This window comes from Rhododendron vialii, chromosome 3a, assembly GCF_030253575.1.
Source record: "Rhododendron vialii isolate Sample 1 chromosome 3a, ASM3025357v1".
Taxonomy (NCBI): domain Eukaryota; kingdom Viridiplantae; phylum Streptophyta; class Magnoliopsida; order Ericales; family Ericaceae; genus Rhododendron; species Rhododendron vialii.
This window is the reverse complement of record NC_080559.1, coordinates 9,117,599-9,142,138: the sequence shown is the minus strand read 5'-3', so window position 1 is coordinate 9,142,138 and position 24,540 is coordinate 9,117,599. Positions and strand designations below refer to the sequence as shown.

The following is a 24,540-nucleotide window of genomic DNA, read 5'->3' as shown; positions in this document are numbered from 1 at the left end:
CCGAGAAAAAAAAAGTTCATTCATAATACCATCTATAGATTTTAGCTTCTATGCATTTGTAGCAACAAGTTAGGACAACTTACATATTTTTTTGGAGGTCAAAATATCGATATTCGACTACAAACTAGTACTTGTAGAGTCTAGTGATTCAACTTGTACCAACAAACCTCCGCCCATGACTAAGAATACCGTTTTTTTTTATTTTTTATAACTCAGGCGTACATTCAGGTCAGCTTATGCATACATCAACCGGTACATATTGTTTACACAAAGGAAAAGGTTTCTTTTTTTAATTCTTTGCTCAATTAACGTACACCAATTTTGAATGGGATGGTCACCGGGCCTTCTAGATAGATCCAGTGGTCATGGTTGAGCCTATGACAAAAAATCCAAACCTAATACAAATCAAAGACTACGAAACAGACTATAGTTAAGCAGCACAAGACGCAAAGATTTTAACAGAAAACGATTTAGATTTGAGAGATTCAAATTAATGTCACAAAGCAAGTTGATATTCCTTGCTCAAATAAAAAACACACATGGAGGCTAGTTAAAAAATAATTTTTGACACAACTATTTCGACACGAAGAGATGTTTCCACCGGGGCGGAGCTATGTTGGGGCCAGGGGAGCCGAGGCCCCCCGAGTTTCAAAATTTTTATTTTGTATATACCTGATTTTGAATATTATTGATAATTATTCGTGTATATATAGCTACTTATAATCCTTTTTTTTTTTTTGGTTTGATTTGATAAAAAACCCTCGGTTATTTTACATTTTTATTTTTCAATTTCTTTCGTGAATAAAAAATAAGCATGTGACTGTTGAAGTAACCAGAAGAAGAAAATAAAAATGATTGGTATCATACTTTAATTATATTAGGCTAGAATCATTTCAATGTACAAATATAATGTATTGAAAAGTGAAAACTCTATGATATACTAATAAATATGCGTTTGATAGAAAAATATATATTCATCAAACCAGCTCGAGGTCAAAATAGCAGGGTAACAAAATAGTAGAGTTTTCCTTGGACGTATCTACCTATTTATGTCCACCCACCCTCCCCCGTCTAGAAAAAGGAACATATATCTACCTATTTATGTCCACCCACCCTCCCCCGTCGAGAAAAAGGAACATATTTTCCCTGCACGTATCTACCTATAATATTTCCGTCCCTGAATAAGTGTTCGGCGCGCAAAATTAAATCTTACAAAACGTGCATATTTTTCATTAAAAATTTTAACTTTTTTTCACAATCTAATAGAACTCATTGCTATCTACTGATTTGTAAAAAAGTTTTGATTTTTTTAATGAAACACATGCATCTTTTTAAAGGTTTAGATTTATGTGTCGGACACTTATTTAGGGACGAAGGGAGTATTATGGCCCCGTTCGGCTAAAAAAGCCATTGGCTTTTCCTCCAAAAATAAGCCAAACAAATCCACATAAAAACAAAAATAAGCCAATAAGTCACTTTTTTCGTCTTTATTCAAAAAATATTGGATTTTGATCAAAATTTTATACTTTTTAGATTCCTCTCGTCATGAAGATGCAATAATCTCCAAAAAATGAGAATAAGCCAAGTGATACGAAAAAAATTTGAATAAGGACAAAAAATAAGCCTCTTTGACTTATTTGTCCGAACACCCCCTATATATCTGTGTAGACCATCAGCACCACTTGCAAACCGTCGGAGAGAAAAATGGCAGCCGTGAGTTCATCGGCCGAATGCGATTACAATCGCATGAAGGAAGTGAAAGAATTTGATGAAACAAAAATGGGAGTGAAAGGTCTCACCGATTCCGGCATCACAACAATCCCTAAGTTCTTCGTACAGATGCCGGAAGTTCGCTCTACTCTGAAACCGTGTTCGGAAGATCATGCCGGAATTCCCCTCATTGATCTTTCTCAAATAAGCGCCACTGATCACCGGCCAAGGATCGTCAACGAGCTCCGAGAAGCCGCCAAGAGCTGGGGTTTCTTCCAAGTGATCAACCACGGCGTACCTGTTTCGGGTAAGTTCGATTAAAAATCGGAAGATATTTGAGAAAAGGAGAAAAAGAGAAAGGAATTTGAGTGTGGATAACGTGGGCGAGTAGCAGTAGTAGGAGCGTATTGCGCACTCTTTGAGGCTCTCTCAATGCCTTTTCTTTTCTTGTTTTACAGATTTTATTGTATTTTTATCCTTGGGATGAATGAGAGAATTAAATTGAATGAAAACGAACGCAAGAAAAGAAAGCATAACACACATATATGAGGTTTGGCAACGTGCCTATTGATTCCCCATAAGCCACTCCCGCCTCGGACCTAGGGGTGCTCCCCGCTTGATAGCGGCACCGAGCGGCAAATCTGGTCGTTCATTTCGGCAATCGACGATTCGGATCTTTATCCACTTGGATTAGGTCTAAGTCGTCCATGTTGAGATGAACGGCCACATCGGCCGCTCGGCACCGCTACCAAGCACAGAAAGCATCCGGTGCTTGATGCTATTTCCACCCGCCACACCTTCTTACACACACATACTTTGTTTTCATTAATTTTAGGAGCATCCTTTTTGAAGCATATAACTGTTTCTTTTTTTCTTTTTTCTTTTTGTTTATGTGCCTTACTTGCTTTCATTGATTTTTTTCTTTCCTTTTCAGTTCTCAACAAGACAATAGAATCCATCAAATCATTCCACGAGCAACCCCAAGAGCAGAAAGCAAAGCACTACGTCCGGGCGGAGCAGAGCGGCGTAATGTACGCAAGCAACAACGACTTATTCCGGTCGAAGGCTGCCAGCTGGCACGACTTTGTCCACGTGTGGATGTCGCCGGAGCCAGCTGACGCCGACCAGATACCGGATGCGTGCCGGTCGGAGATTGTGGCCTGGGACAGGGAGGCCACGGCGGTGGCGGAGACGGTTGCGGAGCTGTTGTCGGAAGGGCTGGGAGTGGCGGCGGGAAAGCTGAGGGAGGCGGGGCTTTTGGCCGCCAAGACAATTGCGGGGGTGTATTACCCTTTTTGTCCTCAGCCGGATTTGACGCTGGGGCTTAACCACCATACGGATCCAGGGGTATTGACGGTATTGTTGGAGAATCAAGTGGTTGGGTTGCAAGTGAAGCATGAGGGGGAGTGGGTGGATGTTAAGCCAGTCCCTGGGTCGTTGATTATTAACATTGGAGACGCTCTACAGGTAATAGTGTCTCATCCTATCTCAAAATGATAGTCCAATATACAGAAAAGGACAGCTTTCGAATCAAAAAATAAAATTCGTTTACGTAACATGACTTTTTGAGTTCCTTCGCACCAAAAATATCTCGATTAGTTCTTTAATTTGGTGCGAAAATATTCAAAAACTCTGAACGGAGATACTTTAATTGTTGATTCAAAAATTACAAGCCTTTTCGTAGGAGATTATCAAATGGAAGTCATGGGACTGAGGGAGTTTATATTTTTGTCATTCATATTTTGTTATGAAAACTACTAGTACTAATTTTGCTGGAAAAGTAAACTTGATTTTAGGAATTTGTAAATTGTAGAGAGTTGGGTAGACACGTGATACATGAATGATGTGGTTTATGTATGTAATTGAAGAGTCTAGTTTAAATATTCATATATGTAGAGAAAGGGTCATGAAGGTAGAGATCTATCAATAGGAGGCTACGAAGTGTACTAACAGCCTCCATCAATTAATTTGTAATGCAGATTATCTCCAATGGTGAGTGCATTAGCGTGGAGCATCGGGTGCTGGCCAACTCTTCGAACGAACCTCGAATCTCGATAGTCGAATTCTTTAACATGGACAAACGGGTTGAATCCCGTCGCTACGGGCCTCTTCCAGAGTTGGTCACACCGGGAAGTCCAGCCCGGTATCGAAACTTCACCGTCAAGGAATTTCACGACAACTTCTTTAGCAAGGGGTTGGATAGCAAGTCCCTCGTTGAGAAACTTATGGTGTGAGATATAAGAACCTAATTTCGAGATGTACACTCCATGAGTGAAAGTATAAACTCCATGACTGCAAATTGGATGATAAACTTTGCAGATCGTTGGCATTGAATGGTTATGTATTATGAGAAGAACTAATAATTCAGGTGTCCAAATTAGATACTAATTTAAATGAGGGGATCAGTCAGGTCAATTAAGAACAATGGAAGTATTTGCATGTGGCTTAAATTCCTATATTGTGAAAGTTGAAATATTGTTAAACGTTATATTGGTGAGAATTCGAAAGTGCACGATTGACTGATCAGTTGGGAGATTGTAACTACCTTTTGGTTCATTGATTTTTACCTTCTCTTTTGTTTGTGTTGGGTACTTGCCAAATCTCTATTTTCGGGCGATGGATGGCGTGCGGTTGTCTGAGGCTTACGTGCTAACCTTGTTGAGATGTTTGTCCTTCTCGGTCATGATGCCTTTTATCCATGTTCTTTGTAGTCTTTGTAAACTTATAGATTGTTTGAAAAGATCTTTCTAATTTAACGGCAAGCGAGAAAGGATGATTAGATCAACTAGACATTCTGAGGCTTGAATGTCAAGTCTGTTCTATGTATGGAGTGAGGGATCTTCGGCTCACTCTTAATGATGAAGTCGGCGCTGTCCCATGCCAGCATTTGACCAACCCGTCTATTCATGCATTCGTAGAGAGTACAAGCTCATATAAATTCATCGTATAACCGATGGTGGTTATACTGTTACCTTCTGAAATCTGGTTAGGATTTCCTGAGGGTTTCATCCCATCACCCTCTCAAATGGGTATGGTTAGATGGAAGTTACTCCAGTCGTGTGATTTCCCTCATGTGCAGCATATGGCAGATGACTTTGAGAGTAAACTATATGAAGCCGCGTTGTCTCTCACGGGGAGATTCATGCAAACGAAGTTTTTTAAACATAGAAAGTGGATACTTTTCCTATCCATGTTTTGGGCGGGAGTTAGGGGTGTCAAATGGGTAGGTTTGGATCAAATTAGATAAGTTATTAATGAGTTGAATTTTTAATGGGTCATTGATCCATTTAGACCCAATTAGTTATGAGCCTAATTACCCATACCCAACCCAACCCATTTATTTTAAATCAAACCTGACCCGCCCATTAATCCGGCCAATTACATATATATTAAAATTTAAAATGACTAAAATACCCATATACACTAAAATGACCATATTACCCTTATACATTTTAATGACCAAATTACCATTGTATACTAAAATTACCATAATACCCCTATATACTAAAATGACCAAATTACCCCTGTATACTAATATTACTAAACCGAATGGAAATTCTGCTGAAATTTTAGCATCCAGTAAAAAATGATTCGAATAAATTGACTAGATCAAAAAAAAAAAAAGACTATTGCCAACTCCAAAAGTTTCCTTCGCAAACAAAAAAAAAAACTTTTCAAAAATGAATCGAGCTGAGCAGCTTGTGGCTCGGCTCGGCTCTTTAGTGACCGAGCCAAGTTTAAGCACGAGTTTTTGGCTCGTTTTCTAAACAAAGTTGAGATCGACATTTCAAAGCTCAGCTCAGCTCGCAAAAGTTCGGCTTGTTTGAGCTCGAGCTCGAGTTTTATGGTCGTTTAATAAAAGGGCTGAGCTCGAACACTACGAAACTCGACTTGGCCATGCACTAGAAAAATCAGAAGTGCAAATAGCAGGGGTATGATAACAAATCAATTAGCAGGGGTAGTTACGCTGACCTTCCCTTCGGATTTCTAACAAAGAATACTGGATGCTATCAATTAGCAGGCGAATTCTATGTCGGAGTCGAGTGGAGGAACAATGAGATCAATGAAAAAAATTTCAGTGCCAAGCGCGTACCACATGTTGTCCGCTCGATGAAAAAAATTTCAGTGCCGAGCGGATACCACATGGTGCCCGCTCGGTGCATCCGAACCGTCCATTTCGGTTTTGGACGGCTCGGATTTGGAGAGAGAAAAATGAGAGAGTGGTGGGGTGAGAGGAGAGAGAGTGGTTTAATCTGGGCCGTCCAACATACTTTTGGACGGCTCAGATTTGGGTGCTCGTCACCACGTCAACTGGGTGACATGGTACCCATTCGGCACCCAAAAATTTCTCGGAGAGGGGCTAATTTCAATTTATATTGTGTTTTTTCTATTTTTCTTTGATGGGTCATGTTTATGACTTATTGAATCATTTAAGTTAACCCATTATGACCCAATTACTAAATGAGTTAAATGGATTGAACCCATTCTGACTCAACTAATAAATATGCTAGATTGGGTCTATTTTTTAGTGGGTGATTTTAAATTGAATAATGGATTTGAATTTAATTTGCCACCCCTAGCTGGAGGAGATAGTGGGCTGGAGGAGACGGTCGAAATATGAACCTATGAACCAACCAATACTGCAATCATTGGGCGAATCTGCTCAAAGACTTTTCACTTGAAGAATTGAATTCTTTGCACGAATAGTTCTTGAATAGATCCGAACCATTGATTTTCCCAATGAATGGTCCGGACTTGGACTGTTTCCGAACTATTGATTTTCCTCCCATTCAAAACTTGGACCAGGGAGGATGAGACCCCCTTAAGGCCTTAAACACAAGGGTAGGAGTGATTGGTTAGTACAATTTTCTATAATTCTCCCTAGAGCATCCACGGACTTTCAGTAGAACGAACAGTATCTTGTTCATGAAGAAGATTTAGTGACAATAAGATCCAAAATACAGTACAACTAACAGTATCTTGGTACCCACAAAATGCACTTGGGGGAAAATCAAACACAATTCAGGGATGGAGATAATTGAAAAAAAAAAACACAATTAAGGGATAGTATCAAGCTCCAGTCTCCAGCTCCACATCAAGACACAGACAACATAGTCATCTCACTTGATCTTCTTCTTCGGCCTCAACTGCAATAGCCAATAAAGGAGTCATGCATTAATAGTGAAGGAAAATTCACGTCAGTTTATAGATTAGTTAAACATGTAAAAGCAAGAAAACGGAGTTAAAAACCTGATTGCTGTGGCCACACTTCTTCTTACGGCAGTTCACAGCCCTTGGATGGAGACGAGCATAACATCTGACACCCACGAAAATAAAAGATGGTGAATGCAATCAGCAGCAGCACCAATGGAAAACAGGACACAGTTAAAAAAACAAGTCTAATTGCTCAAACATAGTAGCTAAACGAAACGGAAAAAAAAGTTTAAAAGGTTTAAGAAAACAGAGTTGAACTAGATTATCGCAGAATTTGGAAGATCATGCTGATTGCTCTGACCATGCGAAACATGAAAGTTTTGTTATCTACAAAATCGTGGAAGTTACATTTCATTCATATTGTTCAAACTAGAACCACACCGCACTGCTTGAACAAAGTAAGTCTGATAAACAGGATTCAAAATTGCGAAGTTCTACATATGGTGTTCCATTAGGGGTAGCTTATAAGTTGCAAGACCAAAATAGACAAATATTGCACAAAGAACAATTGCCATACGGTATATCTAGTAGTACTAATAAAGAACACCTTAATTGGCACAAAAGGTGAGGCATACCAATCAATACGTCGGGCTTGACTTTTAGGCCATAAAGACTCTGACTAAGAAAGACTAGCCCGATTAGTTGAGCTCCAAATCAACCAAATAGCCTGATTCAATGACAAGCTTAACTAGCCAGTTTCAAACATAAGCAACCAGGTCGTGGACCGGTGGTAACCCCAAAATATTACATAAACGACAAAACCTTGACCAGCCAACCCTGAGTGGAGCAAACATGGCCCAGTTTCCACACCAATCCTGACTCGTATCTAAACCATGCAACCTTTATCTTAGCCAAGTTTGGATACCCAAAAAAATAAGAAACCAATCCACATTTGCCATCTTCCAGGGGTGAGGCAACATTCATATGTTGTCATACGTGGATTGTGACCGTTGGTAACCGGGTACAAAGCGATTGTCGACTACACAATGAGTTTGGATTGTCCTTGACCATAAATCTTCCCAAAAAAATTGTACATCCCACGTTAATAAATTTCACCTTTGATCTATGTAGCATGTTCACGGACACAGATACGGACATAGAACACGAATATTCTAAAAAACTGGGGACACGGACACGGCAAGGGACATGGCAAAAATATCTTAATAGATAACTATATATATATAAATATATCATACATATATGCAATAACAGTTTACATACAGAGATATATACACTTTATTTTATATGTAAGATATATACACTGTTATGTACTGCTATTATACCAGTACACACACATGTGAGGGTAAGATATACGCTCATACACATAGTGACAGAGATGTATACATCGAATATATACCAGTACATACATATATGAGAATGTATACAACGAGAGAGAGAGAGAGAGAGAGAGAGAGAGAGAGAGAGAGAGAGAGAGAGAGAGAGAGACTACTTCAAGGATGGTGAGGTTCAATTGACGTCAATCTAGATTTGTAGGGTTTCCTACTTCGAGAGAGATCGAGAGAGAGAGAGAGAGAGAGAGAGAGAGAGAGAGAGAGAGAGAGAGACTCCTTTGATCGCTATGCGTTCTATCGATCATTTAGACCCTGTTCGTTTTGGGATTTTGGATTTGAATTTGTAGATAATGAGTGTAGAGAGAAATAAAGTAATAATTGAAAACATGGGCAACGATTTGAGAGAGATAGAGAGAAAAATGATAGTAATGATTGGAGATAGGGGTAATGAGTGAAGAGAGAGATAGCACAACGATTAGAATTCAAAATCCAAAACCCTTAACCAAACAAGGTCTTAGGATTGTTTACATAGGTTTGATTACACTAAAACCAAAACATTTGATTACCATGTTGACCCCCAAAAAAATGAAAAAAAATTACACTTCTACCCCTGCTGTGTCCCTGAATGTGTCCCTTGTGTGTCCATGCCGTGTCCCCATCCAAAAGTTAATTTAATTTAAGGTACACGCCATACGATAAATGATATGTAATGAAAACAGGAAGCACCAAGTGCAAAATTTATTCTCTGTTCTTTCCCATGCCTCAGCCTATGATAAATGGATTCCCCCTTTTGGGCGAAGTACCCGTGTCGACACGACATGGGTATGGGTGCAGGATCTGCACCAGATCCTCCAAGAAAAAATCGGACACGTTAGTTATAGGAGGAAGAGGAAGAACTTCGAAGAAGAGAGAGAGAGAGAGAGACGCCTGCCCTGAAGCCTTTCGCCATCTCCGACGAACCAGAGCAGCTCGCTGCTGAGATCCAGAATCACATAAAGCACATATAGATTTTAGGGTTTTATTTTTATGTTAGACGTGGGCTGTGATTATGTGGTTTGGGCCATCTAGTATTTGGGCCATTTATGAGGCATGTACTTTGTATTTCTCAATAAGTACGTCATAACATTCCTTTATTAATGGGCCATAAAGACATTTGTTCACCTTTTACTCCTATTTAGTTTTTTTTAAACATTTGTGCTGGAATGTATAAAAATTTTAAATTAAACAATGATATGTTGGAAAATAAATTTATATATTCCTTTAAATAATATAAAAATTTCTACGCATATACAAATATTCAGCGGATCCCCGCACCCATACCCAAATTCGGATACATATCCCCGAATCCTCTATTTTCAGCTTTGAGGTGTCCGACCCTCGGATATGTACCCGCACCCAATTCACGTACCCGTGTCCATGTATCATAGGCCTCAGCTACCAAACATGAGGAAGGAACAGTTTGGGAATTATATCATAAAAGCATCGAATTTGGAATCAATGAAAAAAGTACAGCAAGCAATGAATTAACTAAATGTTCCAGCAGATCAAAGCTGAAAGAAGAGCATGGAAGGGCAGAATCTTACTTCCTGCAGATCATCTTGTCTTGATTGTATTTCCGAGCCAAAGCCATCAACGAAGGCTCTATAATCCCTCCCCTAAGCCTCAACACAAGATGAAGAGTCGATTCTGAATCAATCAAAAAACCCAATAAACAAACAAAGAAGAATATATAACAATTTTCAGAAAATCATAATCATGATAAAAATGGCACTTATATTCCTTGACCAGATGAAGTATATACAAACCCAACATAAACACCTCCCCATTTCAGAAAAGAAGAAAAAGAAAAAAAGATATCATAGGGCATGCTTGATTAGCTGGGTTAGAAATGAGGTTGCATTAAAACTTAAAAGTCCTACATGACCATATTTCGGGCCACTGAAGGATTGCCCCCTCCAATGTCTCAGAAAGTCAGAATCCTCCGAGGGACTTAGGGGTCCTTCCAGTCCACGGTGGGATTGGTCCAAGGGATTAGTTGAAGCACGTGTAAGCGCACGATAAGTAATACAACAAAGCAACGCAGACACAATACAATGGATCTAGCTGTTCTCTGATTCTCTCGCTGCTGGTCTAATTGGACCACTCATCTCACTGGACTAGTGGACTATAATAACTATATAACCCCTCACTAGTCTCTAATAGTTCAACCTATCAACGAAAGCTATAAAGCTACTCATTAAGACGGTTACTGAATTGCACAGATATGTATATCATATGTGTGTGTGTGTGTGTGAGAGAGAGAGAGAGAGAGAGAGAGAGAGACCTTTCTGGATGTTGTAGTCGGCGAGGGTTCGGCCATCTTCGAGCTGCTTTCCGGCGAAGATCAGACGCTGCTGGTCCGGCGGAATTCCTGGTTAAACGAAGTATCAGAAGAAATCAACCGTTCATTTCTCATATACTCTGTATGTACTAGTATATTGAAAACATCCAAAACCAAACACAAGGACACAAAAGATGAGAACCTTCCTTGTCTTGAATCTTGGCCTTGACATTGTCAATGGTGTCGCTACTCTCTACCTCGAGAGTGATCGTCTTCCCCGTCAGGGTTTTCACGAATATCTGCATATCTCTCTCTCTCTCTCTCTCTCTCTCTCTTCAGTCTTCTCTCTCACAGGAACGGAGACCGACTATATGTGTTCCTACAGGCTATAACGATTTCTAGGGTTTCTTCTATTTGGGTCTCGATCCTGTGTTTAGCGGCCCATTAATTGAGTCGGCCCAAATCCGCGAATAGATCAAGAGGCCGATGATATTCGGCTTGTTTGGATTCAGCCAAGCCCAAAGAGTTCCGTGAAGGCCCGTAGGGCTGAAAGCCTAAAGAAACGTAATTGATTTTGGCGCTCCACTTTTAGCGAGGAAAAAATAAAAGACCAAGAAGGATCGAGGAAGGAGGAAGAATGAGCATAGTTCAACTCGCATGGCGGATTTCCACTCCCCACCACCATCGGTTGGATTAGTCAAAATAAACTTCAAGCGTGTTCCACTAATTAAATGGGGACGGAGAGAGTAATAAATAAAGATAACTGACTCCATGGATATATAAGCGCACCAATGGGCTTGTAGCCCAATTGGTAACTCCTGGCTCTTCCTTGTGGAAGACCAGGGTTCGAGCACCGCTGTGGGCGGTTGTGGGTTCAGGGCTATGAAGAGTCTCTAAGCCCTCAATGGACTAACTCACAAACTTCTCGTACTAACCCCCTGCTGATTTATACAATATTGTAAAAAAAAAAAAAAGGGGATATTTAAGCTCACATAGATACTGTGAGCTTATGGGTTCGACTCGTCCGGAGAAGATACCTCTTGATAATGGTTGGGTAGGATTGGGATATGGCAGGGGCATATTCTTCTTCTTCTTTTTCTTGAAGAAGAACGTGATATTATTTTTAAATTCGATAGCAAATTTGTAGCAATAAATTACATCGGATTAAAATTGAGCTCCCCAAAAAGAGAAAAATCTCCATGCAGGGAGGAAAAGCATCGAGTGCGTTGCATGGTTTGAAAATATATTTGTCGAAAACATCAGATAAATTTATTAACACAAGTAAACTACGTATTAAACATTGGACACATTTATCAATGAGAAAAACTATTGAAGGGATGGTAAATTAGCAGATGTCGTTCTAGATTTGCTTCTGTTTTCCAAAGTTCCTTTTTCGGTAATGAACAGTAACAAAAAAGAAGATCTATTCCACTTTTCCTTAAAAAGTTCTTCTTTTTTTAAAAAGATCATTGTCGTAACGATCACAATGCCCCTTTTATCAATTCAACTTTCCCAGACACCCTCCCTCTCCTTTGATGCAGTATTGTCATTTCACTCGAAGATTTTCTAAATAAAGTGTGAAGAAATTACAAATAGTTTTATCGTCAATTTCATGTTGAAACGACAATGTGTAAGTTATCTGCAGAAATTAAAGTATCTTGATCGATAATTATTATTCGAATTTAAAAAGATTTGACACGATCTTTAATTCCGGTAGTAAGGGTATTCATCGAATACTTCAAATTTTAGGAATCCGTGGGTCATTGTTTTTGTTTGGCAAACAGTCAACTATGTTCAAAAATACTTTCGGCAGAAGTCCCGCAAAACTAATCATGGAAACTCGACAAAATGTCAAAAATGTTTTGTACGATCGCATAAATAGTCCCTCTAAGAGAGAAATGATGATCGCGATAAGTTGATAACAATCATAACACACCAAACAAATTACCGGAAGCCTTTCTGAAGAAAATAATTCATCGAAAAACCTTAAAGTCAATAAGCGTTTCAAATTCACACAACCTCCGAAATATAACTGATTTAAGCTAGGGAAGCGATTCTGGGGGCCACAATCTCTAGAAGTCCCTTTGGATTGTCCACATGAACCCAGTGGCAATTGGGAAGAACATGTACTGAAAACTTTCCCTCAGATTCGTCAACCCTTCGCTTGACAAGGCTTTCAAGGCTCTGAATCACATGAGCGTCCCATCTGTCACTCTTCTCGGCGCGCACGATAGAGACCTCCATCCCTTTAGGCGGGTGCTCCAGCAAAGCCCAATAATCCGTCTCCCTGATAAAATACTTTGCATACCTCAGTAATCTTGTACGTAAATAGGCAGATGGGAGAATAACGATGACAAACACAAAAGAAAATTAATCGAGAACCGACAGAAACCAAATTCAGAGAGGAAAGTGGTAAGTTTACCGGTAAGAATTGAACGTATCGACAGCACCTTCAAGATTGAAAGCCGATGTCTCATGTTCTCCTGATTTTTTGAGGTTGCTTGCTGCCTATCCATTCCGACAGTGACTTGGAGAAGCCAAGTTTAATCATGTTGTCTACCAGCCACCTGAAGGCAGGATGAATAATTGGCATACTTATCACAATAAACAACTGAAAATCATATAGGTACCGACCGTCCTGTAGGGAAATCGTACCGACGGCCGCGCTGGGCCGTCTCCGGCTACCGGACGGCCGATCTGAGCCGTTCAAAAATTCTAAAATATATACACGAAAAATAAGGTGTTTAGATCAAGCACCCTGCACACATTGGATGCCGTTGATTCCCGCGTAGGCTCCCTTTTCTTTTTTTTTTTTATAGAATTTTTGGATGGCTCGGAACGGCCCTCCGGTGGCCGGAGACGGCCCGGCATTTTCCTACGGGGACGGTTGGTACTCATAGCACTACTCTTTCAACTTGCAATATTTTGTGTCAAAAAAAAGCTAAAGTAAACATATAATAAAGCGAAAAATAAGTACTTAAAAAATAATAATTTTAGCGGAACAGGGCCTCACGCAAATGAAGTCGTTTCGCAGTGAGAAAAAAAACACAAAAAGAATTGGCTTGGCTCGTTTAGTAAACGAGCGTTAACGAGCCTAGCCGAGCTCGCGAGCTGCTCGGTTTGTTTAAGGCCCTAAATTGCAAGAGAATAGCATATCTCATAAAACGAAAAATATGTACTTAAAAAATAAAACCTTAGCGGAAAGTTAATGCAAACGAAGTCGTTTCGCACCGAGGGAAAAAACCACACAGAAAGAATGACAGCTGTGGGATTTGAACCCACGCCCTTTCGGACCAGAGCCTAAATCTGGCGCCTTAGACCACTCGGCCAAACTGTCGTATGAGTCTAACAGTCTTACTTTTATTTTAAAGAATGGTCATCCAAAGTGACTGTGCACATTCATTCTTCTTTTTACCACCTCTTTAAGTTGGTCCAGAAAAGAGAGAATTTTTATCTGACCCAATGCATCATTACAGGCTTACAGCTAATCTAGTCCCATTTTTAGGCCAACGGGTATCTCCCAAAGTCAGACAAGGTAAGACTCGCCCAAGGCAAAAACAAAAACATTTGCAAATAACCCAAATAGAAATATGGTTAAACAAGTCAAAATGAAAAGGCTGATCGTGGTTGGCGTTGGGTAGGGATGACAATTTATTCTATTCCGGGTTTTCCTTTTCCTTAATACAGCAAACTTTTTCTTTCTCAACGTAAAAGATTTCAACCAATTTTTGATCAATAAAATTCTGCCTTTGTCCATCATATGACCAATTTATATTTGGGTTTGTTTTGGATTTGGGGAAAATAACTGGCCCAAGCACCTTTTCTCAATTTTCGAATGGGCCATGTATGAGGTTTGGCATTTTGCCTGAACCTAATGTAATTGGATCAATCCGCCAACAACGACAATGGTAGTGCACTACTGTACTGTGAGAGGAAGAGAGATGTAGCAAATACTCCCATATCCCCATCGCTAAAACCCCTCTCCCCCGTCTCTATGTAATAAGAATCACCCAGAACCTGCTTCACCTGAAGAACATTTCTTTTCTGGATAAGATACTGATCGTACGCTTCCAACATTGAAACAACCCAGAAGAAAAGAAGCTTGTTCATCCGAAACCTCCATACGATTTTCAATTAATAACATATGGGTAATACAGTATCCAATGGCCTTGAACTCGTTCGCAATTCAATATTTTCGGCTTGGGAATGGGATGGAACCGACATTTGGATCGTCTCTCATTAATAATTATTGAGTTGTTCTTCTTTGAGAGCAAATATCACCACTGTCTCTAGCTCATCGGTAGAGTCAGTCATCCAAAAACATGTTGATCAATGTGATGCTAATCATATTGTCTAATTGGAAGATTGAAGCTATGATAGAAGATATTTAAGGCTGGTCAAAATGAGGAGAGAAATGATATTCATAGATATCGAATATCACAGTTGAAATCTGACCTTTGGAAGACGACAATTGGAAAACATAAATTGCTAAGAAAACATAAACTGTCAATTCCAAGTGAAAATTAAGGCTATACAGCGACGATCTGCAATTTTCTCTAGTCAAACGGATCGATTCGTGGGTCATGTTCGCTTGCCATTAACATCCCCGTGCAAAGACATGTTGGGCACATAACCTAAGGAAAAACCAAATGAAACCCGTTAGCAAACGCAAAGTTTGAATTCACTCATCATCTTAATATCGTTATCATTTTCCCAGGAATAATATTTGAGTATTCAGAGAAATATTTTTGGTGTATTCCAAAAAAGTGGATCATCTTCAGAAATTTTCTTCCAAAAAGCACTTCTCAGAAACAGAACACAAACAAATTTACCGCTTTCCCCAAAGAAAGAGAATAGAAAACAGACAAATTGCGCGCTGTTGACAATAATATGGTTCTACTCTCCTACTTGTGAAACATGCACTTCACCAAAAAATAAGAAAAAAAGCATCAGTTCGCCAAATCATGTTTTTTCTTCGCGTGCATATGTTACATGCATAACTCAGGTCAATGACTAGACCAACAAACGAATGATCATAGAGAGAAACCTGAATAATTGAAGGGGCACAGACTAATGTCAATGCCACGTTATGCCTTTCTAACAAAATTGTTTGACATAGTTATATACTTGGTGATTGTCCATGTTGGTAAAAACCCCACAAATCTATAGTCGATCAAACAGTCAAAGTAAATACCTTTCCAACACCTGAACAGCTTGAACACCTTTGAGTAGTGGGTGCACGTAATGGGCGATCTGAAGCGTTGGATACAGAAATGGGTTCAACATTCAAACACATACCACTTGCTGAACAACGGGCACAGGCCAAATATCCTGTCAACAGAAAATACAATATGATGAACTCCAGCACTTCTGCAAGAGAAACAGGAAAAGGATCCCCCACTGGAAATTGAAGATAACCTATTAGGTATTAAAGGACCATAGCTAGGCCACGCAATAGATAAACATAACTTAAATCTGATCCGTTTCCAAGCATCAGGCTCAAAATTTAATGACAAAATCAAATTTCTGGTGACACTAGGTCGAGTCAGGATAAACCAAGAGCTAATCCAAGATTTCATAGTAGCACAACGTTCATAGAAACTATGGCCCCATTTGTTTGTCCGGATCAAAGCACTGGATTCGAACTATGAATCCAATATAATCATACGTCCTGTCTTTGGTCAAGACTTTTGACATCAGAACTAAATATCCGGTGGTTATGAAATCCCAAAAAACATAGGATACACATGGAGAATGCGATATCACGGATCCCATGTCCCACACAATGTCTGATAGGATTACTAACCCTGACTACATATCGCTTCACTATTAGTCCAATCAACAAACAGAGTTCGAAAGTTTTGGTTTACAACCATAATTGTTGCAAATGCATTTGCCTACCGGACCAGAGCAGATCAAACTCAGATATTAATTTCAGAATAATTTCATAGTTGAGGCCCAAATTCGAAGCTTTCTAGTCCTCAAGACCACCTACAGTCTCTCAAATTTCATTGATTGAACAGCTAGCACTGATCCATTAAAATGGAACTCCAAACAAGATTATAATAAGACACTCACACTAGGAATGGCAGGTTCACAAATCTACTTCTTTACACATACCAGTTCCATGGCAATACTTGCACCTTTTTTTCTCTTGTTGCTCAACATTGTTAGCTTCAAGTATCATCAAAGCTGCAATTACACCCACTGCCCCACCTGAAAAGGATGCCACGATAGGGTCCACCTGACTACATTGAGAAGATAAACAACTGTAATTAGGAAATAATCTGCTGACACATTATGATAAAGCAACATAAAAGTAACTCAACAACCAAATAAGCACAAAATGTGGAATATCCTGAGAAACTTGCATTAGCAAAGTTCTAGTAGCAGAAAGGACAAGAAAGTTTCAGCAAATACCTTAACTGCATAGGCAGATGCATGTTGCGTATGAAATCTTCATATGAGGTGCCTCCTATGCCTAATTTCAGCTCCAGCTGCCATATCAAACAGGTTTAAGCAGTTTACTAACCTCATGTTCACCATACATGAAATTCTATTAAAAGAAACATAAATAAACTTTGAAATACTCTGTGCCAATCCTATTTTACACAATTATTTCATTTATTGAACACTGACCACTGAAATGTCCAAAGGCTCATAGTTATAGGCTTATAGACCTAATTAGAAAGGAAAGTAGAATCCCTACCTAAGATAGAAAACCAAAAAGTGAATACAGGAATGAAATACCAAATATATAATGAAGGACAATACGAATCAAATTGTGTAGCATCCACGAGAATTGCCTCGACATACGGTACCATTCTCGACATCGAGTTCCCTTTCAAATAATGGACTTTCCATGCCAATAGTTCAAGGAGTTGCGGTATTCTCGCTGCTTCATTTTCTTCTATCATTTAAACTCCTCCAAGTATATCAACAAATCAAGTACTTTCATTAGTTTACATCCTTAGCAACAACAGAAGGCTCAGATTACACAACCTTGCTCAGAACCTTTGATGTAGGTTGGGTTTGGGTTACATCAAAGAAGGAATTCCAAGAAAGGGCAGAACTTCCCCGAAAGTGACGTCTTTCCTAGTATGTAAATGAACTTGACCATTTCAAGCTAGGTTTTAATTGGTGATCATTTTTCAAGGAAAGCAGCTAAAAAGAAAAGCCAACATCTCACGAAAGTAAATGCTCTTACTGTACCTCAAGTCAACACCTGATTGAAGAAAACTTCAACAACTAATTAATCCAAATAGAATATCCTTCCCCTTATAAAAATGCAGCCTTAACTGACTTATATCAAACAAACTAAAGTGAAACAACCCTTATGTCCCAATCAATTCGGGCTACCTACATGAATTCCTTTCACCATTCCACTCCGTCAAAGGACTATATGCTCCCTCGGCAAGTTTATACAATGATGCCACTTGACAGAATTCCACGTTTGAACTCCCACTTTAAATCTCTACGGTCGCCCTCCATATTTGTTTTTTAGACACAGTTCCTATGATGCACGGACACCGACTCCAACACGGACACGGACACGGACACGGACACGGGGACACATGAATTCTAAAAAAATGGGGACACAGACACGGCGGGGGACACGCCACGTGTATATTTCTTTATTTATTTATATATATTTTCAATTTTTTTCCAAGTTTAAATGGCAAAATGTGGACAAAACGAAAAATCCATAGTTCCAATACCATTCAAACAAAACAACACATCCATAAGTTCAATACAATCCTATTGAAAATTACAGTTTGACCCCTGAAAATATTTAAGAATTTACAATTTGGCCCCAAAATTTTTAAAAATTTACAGTTTGATCCCGAATTTTTTAAAAAAAATTTACACTTTGACCCCACCGTGTCCCCAGCCGTGTCCCCCCCATGTCCCCAGCCGTGTTCCCCTCAAAAATTTAAATTAAATTACGAGACCATACGTGTCCCTGCGTGTCCCCATGTCCGACACTGCAATACGTCAAGCTCTAGAGGTGTTGGTGCTTCATAGCTCAGTTCTTTCAACACCCCAGAAACAATGAGTCCTTGTTATCTTGTAAGATAGCTATCAGTATGTAGTGGGCTGAACAAAATGACCGAACCATGAGCTATGTTACATGGACTCGGGTGCGGGTGCGGGTGCGAGTTCAAGCGTTGGATCTTCCTAAACTTAAATCTTAGGATAAGTGGATATGTGTCCTCAACTTGGGTACGGGTACGGGGACACGTCTTGAACTTTTATTTGTATTATATATTGCATAATTTTCTCAGATTATGTACCGCAAATGTATTTAAACATGAAAGGATTAAGAAAATTATGTTTTTGCTATTTTTCTATTTCTTGTCTATGTGAAATACTCGAAATATCGCTTTTCTAGCTAATTTAATATTCCTTTATCTGTAAGTATTTTAACAATTAGAGGTCCGAGTGTCCAAAAGGATGCAGGTGTCAGACACATCGACACGGGTACTTAAGCCAAAATGAAGGATCCATGTAACATAGACCATGAGGGACGGTGGTCAGGTCAAGCGAGCTCTTTGGTGCAGCAGACCTGGAGTCCTAGAATCCCGACCCTGTGGGCCAGACCGACTCATGGGCCAAATGTAACTAAGGATTCCACCCTGATACAGTTTGTTATACCGGACTCAGACATCTGGTCTGAGCCGGTGACCCGGATGTCATGCCATACTAGATAAGGTTGTGATGCGACATTGTCAGCTCACCCACGTGCAACTAACCGCCTGGCTTAATACGTCATGGAGGACGTCAGCCGAAGTGGTTACCGAGCGTGCTGGGCACGTGCCCGTGCTATCTTGGAGAGCAAGTCTTGGAGGTCTATAAAAGGTACAAGGATAAACCCTAGAAGGTACACTCTACATCTCTCCAAAAACCCTAAGTTCTATGCTTGCCCTTTCTCCTACAGATACTAACTAGACCGTCAGAGTGCCTTTGCGGTCACCTCCGACCGGCTTGGCACTAACGTGGGCGTTACCTTTACAGGACTTGAACGACGGAGCTAGGCTAACCAGGAGGTTCAACCAGGGGAACAGATCTGGATGAGGACCCCACACAGTACAGTAACTAAAATACATTCAAGTAGTAGCAAGCCCACCATCCACCAATGATCAATGTAAACCCGCACCATAGATATCCTATAGGAACCAAGAAACGTGTCTACAAAAGTACTTGCTGGAAAAGTGTCAACAGCACTTGCTATCCTTCTCCTTCCCAATTCCGACACTCATACGCAACCATCTCAGGCTTTGTGTATCAAAGCTATACTCTACCCAAACATAAAGTATGCATTGTGACAACTAAATAACAACAAAACTTATGACTAATATTAAACTTGGTTCAGCAAGACCATATGGTGAGAGGAGAAAAGGAACTAGTACTACTTGTTATCTTCATGAGCTTACCATTGGTGCAAGAAGGGCCCCGAAGAAGATAATCCCAGATACGATTGAAAAGCTTGTCAGGTAGAGCTGCTTCAATGTCTTCGGTGTCTACTTCAAACAAAGATGCACAAGGTAAGCAAAACAATCATGTCTGTAAGGAATAAGGTAAAACACACCAAATAATTGCGAACCTATGTTGGCCTATGTTAGACTTTAGAGAGCTTCAAAAAGACAAAGTAAAAAACATTATTCATCTGGAAGACATCTGACAATGCAGCAAATTTGGAGACCATCCGTGTAAAATGTCATCCTTGATTGGTAAAATATTTTCCTTTTTTCTCATGTGTGTGTGCCAGAAACATATGCCTATAAAGCCCATTTCAAATATCCCCGCTTCCACAAGGTATGCCTGCTGTCAACTTAGGCTTGTATGCAGCAGCGGAGCCAAAAAAATTATCTAGTGGGGTCAAAATCTTACCTATAATTACATGACAATTTTCCATATAGAAAAATAATACCTCTATCACTGTGAATAAGTACGAAATCTACACATTAATTAAACCAACCATCAACAACTTTGGATATTTAACTACGATATATAAAGGGTCAACCTTAATGCCAAAATTTATGATGTCTTCTCATTATAGACATCAGACATGTAAGGTTTCATCAAGTAATTCCTTAAAAAATAAAAAATAAATAAAATTCAAGTGATTCCTGTTACATTGCGAAACAGTTTCACAATCTGCATACTTATATTTTGTATTTGGATGGAATGTTTTGGGGGGATTTTTTGCCTTAGATTAACTGTTTTGGGGTAGTAACACAATTTTAATAACAGGAATTTTAGAACATTGAGTGGGGCCAAGTGATCCCACTTGAACCCTATTGGCTCCACTCTTGCTTGAATCCCATCCTTCTAAGTTAGCTTAAGCGCACACCATGCATGCATGCTATGTGTGGTTGGTTGAATGTTCATAGAGTTTTTGTCAAGGGAAAACCCTAAACTTGTCTAGAAAATAGCTTCGAGAATCACCACATGGGAGAGAAAAGGAATTGTTGACGGGATTTCAGGCATCTCATTTTCCTCATTGCCGTTCTCGTCGAAAACTTTACTACTCTTTAAGCGTTGTTGTACACGTAGTCTTCGAACCTAGAAAAAAATCATGTAGAAAAGCATATTTAAAAGGTGATATTTCAGCTTTAACAAACAAGAAATAAGAAGTTAACTTTACATATTTTACCTCTTCCATGAGGAGAAATATCTTATTACGCCTACTCTTTATGTTATCTTGGATTTCCTGCAGCTGCATCTGAACAAAATCCTGAACAGTCTCTGGTCCTTCTATAATACAGAAGCTGCTGAAACAACAATGTACCGATGCCCATTTAACTTACTGGACAGTTCTTGAACCCTCAAGACACAATACTACAAATACAGTAACACATTAGGATGATTATTAATCACCAAATCAATGGTTAGTGACCAGGTTAGCTTCATATACTTAGCTGAAAAAGACAAAGATCAATCTTTAAACAACTTCTATGGTATTGATATTTTCTTTCCCACCACACCCCCCCCCCCCCCACCCCCCCCCCCCCCCCCCCCGCCTCCCCCCCCCGCTTTTTTTTTCCTGGTTTTTTCTTTGTCTCAGTCGATCTGTCATCAAGGGATCACTCTAAACGAAAGTAAATGTAGAAGTCCATTAGCTGGTGGCCAGTCAGGTTAGCTGCGTATACATAACCAACAAAAGGATATAGATCAAACTTTAAACCATTAACATTGCTATCACAAGAAAATGTGAAAGTCCATGGGCTGGCATATATAGTGCTTTTCTGCTGAATGAACTACCTTGAATATATTATACAAAGGTTGCTCTGGTAGCTTCTTTCAACGAGTAACAAAAAACAACACAAAAACAAAGAATTCCCATACAATTTTGCAACTATACAAATTAAAAACAAAGTATCTTAAGAGATACTTTGCACTATTGAGTATTGGCCACTGTACCCTGAGAGAGAGGAATAAAAAGCAGGCACACCACCGAGCCCAGTTTTAACTAGGCGGCGTCTATTTCATGATATCATCAATTTATCATTATTTAATTTAAGCTTGAATATGTTTTATGGGGGGTGTTCTCTTGGTTTGAAAACAAATTTCATATTGTAGCTTTAAATTATGAATTCTTGATTTTTTAAAAAAAATTTTGATTATGAATTCTTGACTCCAATGGCAGCGAATAAACTTATTTGCTCTAGCTGTATTATCATGATTAAAATTCAGCAAAAGCTGTAAATATTGTCGCAAATACCTGATAATGTTTCCAAATAACTTAAAATCCTATATATGATCCTAAAAGCACCTCAAACCTAACTTACCCAAAATCAAATTTTTAACCATTTCTCAGGTTACACGAATTCTTGAATACGTAAATACGAATTTTCAACAAAACACTAACAATTAAAGTTCCCAAATTCTGCCCCTAGAAATTCTTGTAAACAAGTGCTAACCATGGAATCAACCATCCAACAGTGAGATGAACACTGATAAAACTTGGGTTATATACTTATATAGCATTTTCCTGTTAGCAATTCTGATTCACTTTATCCCAAACCCAACCCCAATTTAGCTCTTCTATAATAAGCAATCCACAGAAATCTGAGGGGAAAAAAGGGGGGGTTGTGTTCAAGAGCATAAAACCTTGGGACGTTATCACCAGCAGGGACGGAATCAGATGAGTCCTTTGTGGAAGAGCAGAAGACGATTGGACTGCTACGCAAATCTTTTTTGAACAAGGAGAGGTGGTAAGGGTTTCCATGGAAAGATGGTCTGAGGGAAATTGGGGTTTTGCAGGAATTGAGCTTTGACGAGGAGACAGAAGAAAGATGATGAGAGCATAGGGAGAGAGAGCTCATTGCTATTGCTACTGTTTTTGGTGAGAGAGCGAGGATTTTATAATCAAATGAAAAATGGAAAATGGAGTCGAAAAGTTACACCCACATCAGATTAAATTGATTTTTTACAGGGTTATTCGAATTTTTTTAAAAATTATTGAACTAACGGTTCGAATCTCTCATACGAAATCCGTAGTGAACCTCTCACATGACCGTCGGGGCAAAGTCAGGGTGGCGACTGTTGGTGGCCATGTTATTTTCGTTTAGGATGTGTGGAATCATCTACAAGGCAGTTTTTTTACCAAAATAGTATTCCATTACTATTCTTGGTACACTATTTTAAATTCAGAAATGGAATCCTTTGCTGTATTAATTATGTGTACTAGGATGATGCTATGATATCTGCGGTCATTTTGGAGACACCGTATTTTTTAGCATAATTTTACCATTATGAGTATAACTAAAACCCATTACAAACATAACAAAATCCAAACAAGGCATAACTAAGGAATATTCAAAAAACTAACTAAGGCATAACCAAACCCAACTAAAGCATAATGGTTTAAACATTATGCCTTACTATGATTTTGGTTATACTTTGTTATGGTTCTGTTATACTTGTAATGGATTTTGGTTATACTTATAATGATTTTGTTATACTAAAAGTTATGGTATCCCCAAAATGACCGGAGACACTGAAGTCATTCCCCGTGTACTATATACTATACTAATAAGCAAATGTGCATTTGAGACCAAAAGCTTCTCAATCTTAAATTTGGCCATGTTGGGTTTGAAACTTGAGAAAGTTTTTTGGAATAATTAGTGGGAAGAGATAGGTAGAGAAATTAGAATAATAATTGGAGAGAAAATTTATTAAGGATCGTACGCAAAAAGAAAATGTTGGCTCAAGAGTCCCAAAACGAACATGGTTTTAAAAAAAAATCAAAAAGAGAGAGAGAGAGAGAGAGAGAGAGAGAGAGAGAGAGAGAGACGAGCAGAAAAAAAAAACGTGGAGGGAGAGGAGAAAGAATATATGGAGGGATCTGAATGGGGGGAGTGATTTTAGGGAGAGGAGTTGAGTTTTAAGCGTATTAACGAGATAAGTAATTATAATTGCACCGAAAAAAAGATAAGTAACTATAATAGAAATCAAACTCTTTTTTTTTTGATAAATCAAACTTTTTAGTTTTACAAGACCTATATATTGATATGGGGTGATGTTTCTGTAAAAAAAAAATGAAGAAGGAGAAGATGACGACCTATATCAGTGTCTTATTGTGCAAGTATGTTAGAACATGTGTGAACAATGACAGATCTACCAATGGTCATATGGTGGCTATGGCCCGTTGGCCACCCCCTTGTTTCAGTTTTTTTTTTTAAATATATAAGAAAACATAGTGGCCCCCCAAGTGGTGGCAGAAACTGGAAACAATTCTTGTCTTCAATCTCACGTGACTCAATAAAACAAAACACATGGATGGTCCCCACCACTAAAATACTAAGAGAAATCTTGGTTCGTCGACGACTTTAAGGATCTAAAAGAGTGTCGCATTCCATTCTGATACATGGTTGAGGTAATGCATTGAGAAACTTTTATTTTTTCACCTTCTTGTTGTTTTTTGTTTGTTAAGAACACTTGGATATTGTATTTTGTATTTGGCGTTATTTAGACGTTTAAATCCTTTAGATTTTGAAC

At 39.0% G+C, this 24,540-nt stretch overlaps 3 protein-coding genes and 1 non-coding gene across 9 annotated transcripts in view; 1 reads left to right on the top strand and 3 right to left on the bottom strand.

Moving 5' to 3' along the window:
• The first annotated feature begins 1,671 nt into the window (after nucleotides 1-1,671).
• On the top strand, nucleotides 1,672-4,249 carry LOC131318875 (1-aminocyclopropane-1-carboxylate oxidase homolog 4-like). Its single transcript, XM_058348901.1, has 3 exons — nucleotides 1,672-2,017; nucleotides 2,645-3,177; nucleotides 3,690-4,249. Exons 1-3 carry the CDS (start codon nucleotides 1,705-1,707, stop codon nucleotides 3,942-3,944), a joined length of 1,101 nt encoding a protein of 366 aa, XP_058204884.1. The 5' UTR covers nucleotides 1,672-1,704; the 3' UTR covers nucleotides 3,945-4,249.
• Nucleotides 4,250-6,608: 2,359 nt separating this feature from the next.
• The window catches only part of LOC131318870 (ubiquitin-ribosomal protein eL40 fusion protein), a 95,990-nt gene continuing 78,058 nt past the window's right edge, over nucleotides 6,609-24,540 (bottom strand). For 4 of the 5 annotated variants that reach the window (XM_058348893.1, XM_058348892.1, XM_058348891.1 and 1 more), the window contains exons 2-6: nucleotides 10,739-10,841; nucleotides 10,540-10,626; nucleotides 9,800-9,902; nucleotides 6,961-7,027; nucleotides 6,609-6,857 (exon numbers count right to left, since the gene is read on the bottom strand). In XM_058348893.1, coding sequence (XP_058204876.1) covers nucleotides 6,831-6,857; nucleotides 6,961-7,027; nucleotides 9,800-9,902; nucleotides 10,540-10,626; nucleotides 10,739-10,841 — 387 coding nt within the window. In that variant the 3' untranslated portion in view covers nucleotides 6,609-6,830. Of the gene's footprint in view, nucleotides 7,028-9,799; nucleotides 9,903-10,539; nucleotides 10,627-10,738; nucleotides 10,922-24,540 lie in introns of those variants that run through there. The other variant, XM_058348890.1, reaches the window with a different exon arrangement.
• TRNAL-UAG (transfer RNA leucine (anticodon UAG)) lies at nucleotides 13,794-13,873 on the bottom strand. Its single transcript has one exon. It is a non-coding gene; the product is annotated as a tRNA-Leu (tRNA).
• The window catches only part of LOC131318868 (protein ORANGE-LIKE, chloroplastic), a 54,915-nt gene continuing 45,314 nt past the window's right edge, over nucleotides 14,940-24,540 (bottom strand). The window contains exons 2-9 of one of the 2 annotated variants that reach the window (XM_058348883.1): nucleotides 22,651-22,869; nucleotides 21,194-21,311; nucleotides 20,986-21,102; nucleotides 19,971-20,057; nucleotides 16,957-17,033; nucleotides 16,657-16,784; nucleotides 15,731-15,867; nucleotides 14,940-15,170 (exon numbers count right to left, since the gene is read on the bottom strand). In XM_058348883.1, the coding sequence (XP_058204866.1) occupies nucleotides 15,093-15,170; nucleotides 15,731-15,867; nucleotides 16,657-16,784; nucleotides 16,957-17,033; nucleotides 19,971-20,057; nucleotides 20,986-21,102; nucleotides 21,194-21,311; nucleotides 22,651-22,865 (957 nt within the window). In that variant the 5' untranslated portion in view covers nucleotides 22,866-22,869 and the 3' untranslated portion in view covers nucleotides 14,940-15,092. The remainder of the gene's footprint in view (nucleotides 15,171-15,730; nucleotides 15,868-16,656; nucleotides 16,785-16,956; nucleotides 17,034-19,970; nucleotides 20,058-20,985; nucleotides 21,103-21,193; nucleotides 21,312-22,650; nucleotides 22,870-24,540) is intronic. The other variant, XM_058348884.1, reaches the window with a different exon arrangement.